Source organism: Phragmites australis, chromosome 12, assembly GCF_958298935.1.
Source record: "Phragmites australis chromosome 12, lpPhrAust1.1, whole genome shotgun sequence".
Taxonomy (NCBI): domain Eukaryota; kingdom Viridiplantae; phylum Streptophyta; class Magnoliopsida; order Poales; family Poaceae; genus Phragmites; species Phragmites australis.
In genome coordinates this window covers 2,609,308-2,619,272 of record NC_084932.1, presented here as the reverse complement: position 1 = coordinate 2,619,272, position 9,965 = coordinate 2,609,308, and the positions used below count along the sequence as shown (strand labels likewise).

Sequence of the window (9,965 nt, the reverse complement as noted above, 5' to 3'; positions counted from 1 at the left end):
ACTTTGATTTGACTGCTATCAGCACTCAGCATGTGTAACTATGCTCGATCAGTATTAACTGGCCGTTTACTACGGCCAGGTAATAATTTCAATGTAACATTAACACATAGTTTAACCAAAATAGGATCATAAGTTACTGATGATAAATCATCAGTTATTTCCCCAAGTCAGAAATGATTAGGATTTACACTTAAATTATTTCCATAAAGACTCATATGAAAAAATATCTTACTTTCAATGGTAAAGTTGTGTTTTAGAGGTTGCGCCCATGTCCAAAGTGTAACTTCTTTTACTAGAGGTCAATGGTAAAGTTGTGTTTTAGATCTCGGTTGATATATAGATTGTTTAAAAAAAGAATGAAACCATGTATGTAATCAATAAAAAATATGTAGAGAGAAAATATTGATGATAAATCTTGTCAAATCAAGATAATTACCTGCCCAGCATAAAGAAATTATGCAATACGATATTTTAGTGGTACTTGTAAAGTTGGAGGCTGGTCTAGTCATATATCCATGGATTCACTCTATAATATGTCATCTTTTTACCACGCAGAAGCACAAATGTGCGCCCCTTTTCCGGCCCAATTCATGGCATGTTAAAGATGCATACACTTGTGTGACGTCTCACTTTATCTTTGGTACACCTTTCACAACTTGCAACAGGAAATGTCCATGAAAAATGGGAAAACTGCAAACCCCCCCCCCAAAAGTCACTTGGATTTTGACTTTCCCCCCCAAAAGTTGTTTTGTTGCAAAAAGCCCCCCAAAAGTTTGACTTTGTTGCAAAAAACCCCCTAAAAATTCAAAAAAATAAAAAAAATCATTAAAAAAATTCTAAAAAAAACTAGAGACAATTCAAAGACCTTCTGTGAAATTTGTTTTCAAAAATAATATCCTTTGCATCATATTTCATGGAGAGGAAGTTTGGAAAAAAAAGAAAAATGTGCAGCTCATTTATTAACTCATGTTATTTTAACTTTTTCATGTCTACCATTATTTTTCCTACACAAATAATTGTTTAAGTAAACTAATAAAAGTGGTTTCACTAATTTTGGGGGTGTTATGGATTAGTTATGAATTAATCTATCTGCAACCCATTTACTGAATCCTGCACGTTACAATAACTATTTCAAGATTTCATGTATTTTTACAAGATAGAGGATCATGTAAGAAGACTAAAAAATTTTGTTTCATGATTTTTGGATTAGTAAATAATTAACTATGCATTTAACTCGAATTAATAAATGAGTTGCACGTTTTTCTTTTTTTTCAAACTTACTCTCCATGAAATATGATGCAAAGGATATTATTTTTGAAAAAAAATTTCACAAAAGGTCTTATAATTGTCTCTAGTTTTTTTTAGAATTTTTTGTAATTTGTTTTAAATTGTTTTGAATTTTTGGGGTGTTTTTGCAACAAAATCAAACCTTTGAGAAATTTTTTGCAACAAAACAATTTTTGGAGGAGAAAATTAAAATCCAAGTGACTTTTAGGGGGTTTTTTTGCATTTATCCCATGAAAAATTGGAGCTGTCCGCTAGTATGACAGTTCGACAGGACACTGCCGTCGCCACAAACAATGGCTCTATAGTAAGTATTCAGTCTCAGTCAAACTCATGGTGAAGTGTGTCGTCGCGTCTAATCAGAATGCCTGCCTGTATCGAGATATTTCTCGTGGAAACCCTGACCTGTAGCACCTGTCACTACTCCTAGCTTACATGCTAACGTAGTATAACTCGTAGTACTCGAGGGCTGAGGCCACTGCTAATGTAGTAGAGCCTCACCCACCGTTATATACATATATGTATAGACGTATATGTATAAATGTATTTATATATATAATATATTTTTTATTCTTGAAAATATCAGGAAAATGTGAAAGGAAAATTAATTATATTAATAAATTGACTAAAATAATCTAAAGTGTAAAGAAAAAACTAAAACTAAAAAAACACAAAACAAATTTTTTTACATTCGTATTACTAATATAACTATTGTCCATCAATATATTATATATATGTGTATATATATAAATAAATATATAGAGATACAAATATATATTTATATTTATATATGTATATTACATATAAGAGTCCAAATGAATCTAACATCTCACTTTCCATAACATATACTAACGATAGAAAAATCAGTACGTTAATACGAAACAAATTTTATTAGTTTCATATTAGTAATGTAGATATGCTCCACCAATATTATATATATATATATATTACATACATGAGTCTAGATGAATCTAATATTCCTCTTACAATAACAAATACTAACAGCAAAAAATTTAGTACACTTCACAAGCTACTAAAACTACTACTAATCATACAATATTTCAAGATAACATTTATTCAAAGCCGGCGCAACAAAGAGCCCCGATCTACCTAGTCTGAAACAATCTCTAGCTAGTTTTTATTATTGCACGTAGCTTCCCCGTGTATTGTACGTTCTGCAGCAAGCAAGGTACGTAGCTTCTTGTAGGCGGCGGGTAGGCGTGCATGCCCGCACACGTGGACGCATCGGTCGGCGCCATGGCATGTCATGTCATGTCACCCCTGCCGGCCGTTCCCTCTTCCCCACGCGCCCGTCCGACCGAGCCGCTCCTGGAGCTTGTCTTCTCCGCAGCAATCAACTGCTGCTGCTACTAGTAGCAGCTCTCCGCTCCTGGACGCGAGATGCAAACCAGTGAAACCACAGGTGAAGAGAAGCGCGAGGGATCGATCAGGTCGGTGACCACCACCAACGAGTGTGCTGTTCTTTCCCGGCCGGCCGGGCGAGCTAGCTAGCTAGCTATCTGCAGGCCTGCAGCTGCTGGTTGCCGTCGCATGCCATGGGGGTGCCTTCGTTCTACAAGTGGCTTGTGGGGAAGTACCCCAGCATCATCGTCCCGGCAAAGAAGGATGACGCCGGCGGGGTGGGGGAGAGCCCTAATCCTAATGGCGTCTTCGACAACCTCTACCTGGACATGAACGGCATCATCCACCCTTGCTTCCATCCGGAGGACCAGGTGCGTAACATGCACATTTCGATTCAATCCATGCGCGCGAGAAAGAATGCACGCGCGCGTCAACATGTTGATCGATCGAGTTCCTCAACCGAATCCCTTGAGCTGGTAAATGTCACCTAGGTGTGCCCGCCGACCACGTTCGACGAGGTGTTCGAGGCCATGTTCGAGTACATGGATCGCCTCTTCCGCATCGTCAGGCCAACCAAGCTGCTCTACTTGGCAGTCGGTACGTACGTAAACTAGTCTATGGATGCTTCAATTTTCATTTTTCCTCGCGTTTGGTCGATACAAGCTTATTAATTTATTTTCTTTAGCTCCCGCCTTTCAACTACGTACGCATGTGTGCATGCGTTGATCTGCACACGCCTTGTTCTTGCATGCACGGGAATCTACCCAATCTTCCTTCCCCATCGATATATATCTTAGCATGCAATTTCAGTAACTTTTTACTCGCAGTTCTTCCTCAATTACTTCGCTCACTGAATGCCAGCTTTTCTTATTTGAACTGCAGATGGTGTTGCTCCCCGCGCCAAAATGAACCAGCAGAGGTCCAGGCGCTTCAAGGCAGCCAAGGACGCCAAAGACGCGGTAACTAAACTCTTACCCCTCACCGTTCTCTGCATCTTTATGGATGGTCTGCATGTACGCTGCGCTATATATTCATGTTCTTTTTTTTCGAAAGGACAGCATTATATATATTCATGTTCTGATTTGCAGGAAATGGAAGAAAACATTCTGCGCGAAAGATTCAAAGCCGAAGGCAAGGAGGTGCTACCACGTGAGACATACGAGGTTTCAGATCCCAATGTCATTACGCCAGGGACTGAGTTCATGGAGAAGCTCTCGAAAGCGCTCGAGTACTACATACGTGCCCGGTTGAATAGTGATCCCGGGTGGAAAGACATTAAGGTTTGATTGATAGATAGCGCGCGCACTTTGTTTAGTTCCTCACTTGCAGTACGTAGTGCAAAAACTGACTTATTTAATCTTGATCTTGTCTCACTGCAAATTATTTAACTAGTTATGTTGTCTTATGAGGGGCTAATTGATCGCGGATTTCAGTTTTTAAGTAATTGACTTTGGTTAAGTGGTCGTTCCAGGATTATTAAGTTCACGATTTGTCTGTTCTGAAGGTGATACTATCTGATTCAAACGTTCCTGGGGAAGGTGAGCACAAAATCATGTCATTCATCCGTGCACAACGCAGCAGGGAGAATTATGATCCAAACACGCGCCACTGTTTGTATGGATTGGTACGATATCTTATTTGCTTGCAGATTTGTATGATGCAAATATTTGGAATTTTTCTGCGGCATATTGCATCTTTGCTTTTGTCAAGTCACTTTTACATTTACACTGAATGTTTATTGCAGGATGCGGATCTAATAATGCTCGCTTTGGCATCTCATGAACTACACTTTTCAATTTTGCGGGAGGTCTGTTAATGCATCCTCAGTGCTAACTCCAGACCTCAGCAAAATGCGATTGCAACATTTTTTTAAATATGGAATTAAGAATACTATTGCTTTAACTTCACCAGGATGTGATACATGAAATTCAGCCAGAAAATTGTATCGCTTTAGCTAGAGAATTCTTCAAAACTGAAGAGTCATCAAGAAAGTGTGGAGGCTGGTTCCTGCGGGCAACCGAAGCAAGTCCTAAGGGCAAGATTCCCAAGAAACAATATCAGGTTTGTTCACTGAGATGATACGTTGATGCCAGGGGTTTTCCATGTTAACTTTGTGGATCCACATAGTTTTCTAACCAGACTATTTATTTCTTTCCTTTAATATAATATAATCAGTAGGGGATTGCTCCTCCTGTTCCCTAAAAAAAAAAAACTTTGCGGATAACACCATCTCCTTGCAGTTCTTGAACATATGGGTTCTGAGGGAGTACTTGGAGCTTGATTTGATGATATTGAACCCTATAGTCAAAACGGATATCGAGAGGCTCATAGATGACTTCATATTTATTTGTTTCTTGATTGGAAATGATTTCATTTCTCACATTCCTTCGCTTGAGATTCATGAGGTATGCATGTATCTATGTGTATGCCTTTAGATTTTAATAGCTTAACGGCAAAATGTATTACTTGTTCGCTATTGCAAAAAAAAAAATCTAAATTGTTTCTTGGGTCAATCTTCGTTGGGATAGAACGCAGTTGATCTGCTCATTGAAGTGTACAAAACAACTTTCAACAAAATGGGGGGCTATATTGTGAACACAGAAAAGGTACATGAGGAATCTCACTATCTTATTTTCATTGGTGATTAGCTATTTAGTTATGCTTTTATGTACTTCTATGAATTGCTAATTTGCTACTGAAAACAGGTGAAAGACAAACATGCTGCATATCTAAAAGTCTCAAGGTTAGAAAAGTTTATTCATGAACTGTCCATGTGTGAAGAGAAAATCTTTGTCAAAAGATATGAGCTGCGAGAGGTACGTTATAAACTCATAATCCTTGACAAAGTGTGCACTGGTCCCAACTGGATTTGTCGATTACTTGCAGCGGTTACAGCGCAATATACTGAGTCAAGCTGCACAAAAAGAATGGAATGAAAGAAACTTTGACAATGTGGTGAGTATTAGTTACCGTTAAAAATTTGTGTACTCAATCATGGTAAGTTCAATTATTTTTATCTCAGTCTCATGATATTTCTTATGTAGGAAGAATATCCTGATGGTCCAGACTTGACAGTCAAGTCTTTTTCAACACAATGCAGTATTTCCACCGTCAGCTCCGACAAGTCAGATGTAGGGAAGAGCTCACCCATGTTTGCTACTTTTTTAGGAGCACTGAAAATATATACCTTATTACTTCCCTGCTTTTTTTCAAGAAAAAAGCCCTCTGTATTATTTATTTATTTCTCACACAATTTGACCATCTCTCCATTGCTTAGATCACTGCAAATACCTTAGAGCTGAGGCGTAACTTAAAGGATACTCTTCGTAACAAGCAAGACCTTGTAAAAAGTGGAGCCTGTAAACATGACTGGGTTAGTCACGCCTGTAAGCCTATTTCAGCAGATATTTTGCCTGTCTGCAAATTTTGACATATCTATTGCAGATAAAACTGGGATTAGCAGGGTGGAAATCTCGGTTCTACAGGGAAAAGTTTGGTGTCGCGAGCTGTAACGAAGTTGGGAAGCTGAAGAAGGACATGGTTACGATTTTCCTTGTTTCTTTATGCAAATAAAATTTTCATGCCTGTGAGGCCTGCTAAGGGGGCAACACCATATTGTTTTGACTTTCTTTGTCACTTGCTTAATTTAGGTTCAAAAGTATCTGGAAGGACTTTGTTGGGTGCTGCAATACTATTTTGCAGACGTGCCATCATGGAGCTGGTAGGAAGAAATATTTATGAACTGAACTTTTATTTATCCATGTATCTCCTTATACACTTTACTAGTGTGCTTTCATCGTTCTAATCTTATGATGAGTGGTCCAAGTAACCACTAAGCTTGATAAATGGTGCCAAGCAAGTGACATATATAACTGCTAATTCTTATGGATATGCAAGAGCGAATGTTTCCATTCTTTGTCGTTAGGCATAACACATCATGTTTTTTTTTTTTCTGCAGGTACTACCCCTTCTATTATGCTCCTTTCGCATCTGATCTCAAAGGACTATCTCAGTTCAAGATATCTTTCACTATGGACAAGCCACTGAGACCATTCGATCAGCTCATGGCAGTTCTGCCACCAGAAAGGCACATTAACCATTCTTAGATTTACAATGCACATTCTTTATTGCATTTTTCTAAGGTTTTTTTTCCTTTGCAGCTCATGTGCACTACCAAAATGTTATAGAGAACTGATGGACAGTGAAGAGTCTCCGATACAAAAATTCTATCCGTCAGGTATATTTATTATTCTAGAGTTAGCCATGTAATGAGAATACCATATCATTGAAGTACATGGAATTATTTTTTCTCACCAGATCTCCAGATTGATACACATGGGAAACGTTTCTTGTGGCAAGTAAGCCATTCTTGCATATATATGAATTAATATTTTCAAACTAGGTTTCTCAAATGTTGATGCACTTTGCCTGGGCACTTAGTGTGGCTAACCTTCACCTTTTTGGATTGCCATATGTAAGCCTCACTAGTAGATGTAAATGAGAAAGGAAGAGCCTTCGCTCATGATAGTTTTCCCTGAAATAAATTGCTTCAGGGTATTACAAAGTTGCCATTCATTGATGAAAAGCTGCTGCTTTCGGCCACAAAGACGGTGGAGAACGATCTTGCGGTAAAATAAATTGCTTGTTATCTATACTAACGTTACACTAAAGTTTGTTTAATGTAACATCACAACTATGTGTGTTATACTTGTTTGTGTTAGGTGCATGAGATGATAAGAAATACGGTTCGGCAAGAGAAGATCTTCCTGAGGAATTCAAATACTCTGGCAAACAATGCAGCATTTGTGCGAACATCTGACTCTTCATCGGAAAAGCTTCTAATTGATCCATCTACCAGGTACATCAAGTCCGAACTGATGGTACATCGATGCATTCTAAAGCCTTTTTTTCTGAGCAATATTGTACAATTGATGTTGAATTTCACTCCTCTGCTAGTGAACTTGGAGGATGGTTGTTGCCTGCTGATGACGATGGTACAGGCAGCGGCTTCTTCTGTTCGCCCATAAAAGATCTAGAGGACATTAGAAATGATCAGACACTGTACGTTTTCTCTTGAACCTATCATTTTCGGGTGGTATGTTCCTAAAAAACAGTTTTTTGGTTACATGATCTCGTATTTTTCAGATCATTCATGTTCTTCAACCCTGAGCTGGTGAAGCCCATTCCAAGACTACTTGATCATGTCAAAATACCTGAAAAGGTATATTCATTTGTTTCGGCGCACTTGCAATGCCTCATTTGCCATCATAATTGCCATCTCGTACCTGAATGAACTAATGTGTTCTGCAGACTTTAACTGAAGCTGCCATTTCGAAGAGGCCACTGTGGCACACCTACCCGGGTTCCCGACCACCTGCAACCATCGCCTCCGCCGTGGAGGCACAGCCGAGGATCAGCAGCTTCGGACGCGGGAGAGGGAGTCCCTTCGCCGCCGAGACATCGCAGTGGAGCAGCAGCGGCCGCAGCAACGGGAGAGGTGTCCATGGGCCCTCCATGGCGCAAAGCAGAGGCAGCAGGTTTGACAGCGGTGGCGCGTACGGTTTCCGACCGGCAGGAGGCGCTTGGGCAGGAAGAGGCAGCGCGCACGAGCAGCGCAGAGGCGCGTTTCAGAGGCAGCCGGTTAGGCCGTGGGCGAGGGGCGATAATTGTGGTGGGAACGGAGGCGGACGCGGAGGGAGCGGGCAGCCCCGTGCTTGGTAGAACTTCTTCAGGGATGGCGCGCGCTGATGCGATGAACTAGTGCAGTTTTTGGTCTCACCTCACCATATTTTGTCTGAAACATCGATGATGCTACGCTGATCAAGAACTGTGTCGTCTGTGGTGTTCACTATATATACCTACCAACTATCGCTAGAAAGAACACACGCAAATAGGGTCTTGCCTCCTTCTCTTTCCTGTGCCACCACACATAATCTACTTCATCTCGTTACGCCAGCGTGCACCAGCGATCGGGAGAGTAGGTCTCTAAAACATGTCGTCCTTGCGATCCTGTAGTATCGGAAGAGGGTGAATAAAGTTTTTGGGACGCGATCCACGTAGCTACTTGCGCTGCTTCTTCTTCACCATCGACTACGCGCGTTATGCTTCCTTTTCATTGTCGCCTTCTACATCATCATCATTCATCACAAGAGGCTTCTGCATCTCTCGTTGTCCATAAGTATTATCTGCTACCCTGTGGTGCTGGACGATGTTCATGGGCAGGACGTGGGAGCTTTCCCAGGAGCACGTTGATTAGCAACGCATGTAAGAAGGCCAGAGGTGGGAGCTATGCAAATCTGATGTAGGCTTCATCCTAATGAAGCCCGGACCACACTAGCTCGAGAACTGTCTCGTTTAGCCCACTAAAGCGGCCCATGGAAGAAAGGTTGCCATTTTGGGCCTCCTGACGCATGGAAAAAGCCAGACCGATCTGTTGTCAGAGGCGTCGTGTCGTATTGGATCAATAAAGCTCAGTTGGATATATTTCATGGTCCAGGCTGGGCCTCCGGACACAGTTCATTGAAGTAATGTATCAACACTTAATGAGTTGGGGAAAAAAATCTAATGCATGTTTCAATCTTGTAAGAGTATCTTCAACAGACTAGTCAAATTACACCCTTTATATCTTTATAAAAAGGGCCATCCAAAATATTCTCCCTCTATATTTCTTTCCACTTCACCAGACTATCTATTTCATCCTTCATATTCCACTCTCCTATACCTTTTGCACACAGATCCAACCAGCCACTCTCTAAACATGTGGACCTGGGGCCTGGATGACTAGATCAAAGCTGACCTAGGTCAACATTAGCCAGAGCACATTGGCCAGATCAAAACTAGCCACTCTCCTGAACAGAGCACATTGGCCGGCGGCAGGTAGTGACACGAAGGCAGCCGGGAAGGGCATCAGCGCAATGAGGGGGTCCCACGGAGGAGCGGTGGCCATGGCCAGTGTGCAGAGTCACGACAGTGCACCTCGCTGTCATCGAACGGAGGTGGGATTTAGCCGGCCAAGGGCACCATTGGAGAGAGCATGCGATGAGAATCATTTGAGGTAGTTTGTGAATAGAGGGCCTGGCCAGAGCGTGGCCAACGACAAGCTCCTTGGCACAGTGGCGCTCGTTGCACGTGGACGACCGTGTCGACGATGGGCCATAGAGGAATTAGGGCGGGAAAATGTTGGAGGAGGGTCCCAGGAAGCTCACCACGCCCTTGTTTGGATGGGAGATGCGCTCCAGCGGTGGCTCGGTGTGCAACTGAGTGGAAACCACCGGAGTTGGGGAAGATGACACGCGAAAGCACGATTCGGTCGGGGAAAT

At 41.4% G+C, this 9,965-nt stretch overlaps 1 protein-coding gene across 1 annotated transcript; it reads left to right on the top strand.

Moving 5' to 3' along the window:
- The first annotated feature begins 2,608 nt into the window (after positions 1–2,608).
- LOC133886824 (5'-3' exoribonuclease 2-like) lies at positions 2,609–8,486 on the top strand. Its single transcript, XM_062326683.1, has 23 exons — positions 2,609–3,017; positions 3,138–3,243; positions 3,529–3,605; positions 3,735–3,926; positions 4,151–4,270; positions 4,391–4,453; positions 4,558–4,707; positions 4,887–5,051; positions 5,175–5,252; positions 5,352–5,462; positions 5,533–5,601; positions 5,691–5,777; positions 5,924–6,019; positions 6,091–6,186; positions 6,297–6,367; positions 6,605–6,733; positions 6,807–6,883; positions 6,964–7,004; positions 7,200–7,274; positions 7,368–7,504; positions 7,603–7,707; positions 7,792–7,867; positions 7,957–8,486. The coding sequence occupies exons 1-23, from the start codon at positions 2,841–2,843 to the stop codon at positions 8,365–8,367; spliced, it is 2,709 nt and encodes a 902-aa protein (XP_062182667.1). The 5' UTR covers positions 2,609–2,840; the 3' UTR covers positions 8,368–8,486.
- The last annotated feature ends 1,479 nt before the right edge of the window (positions 8,487–9,965 follow it).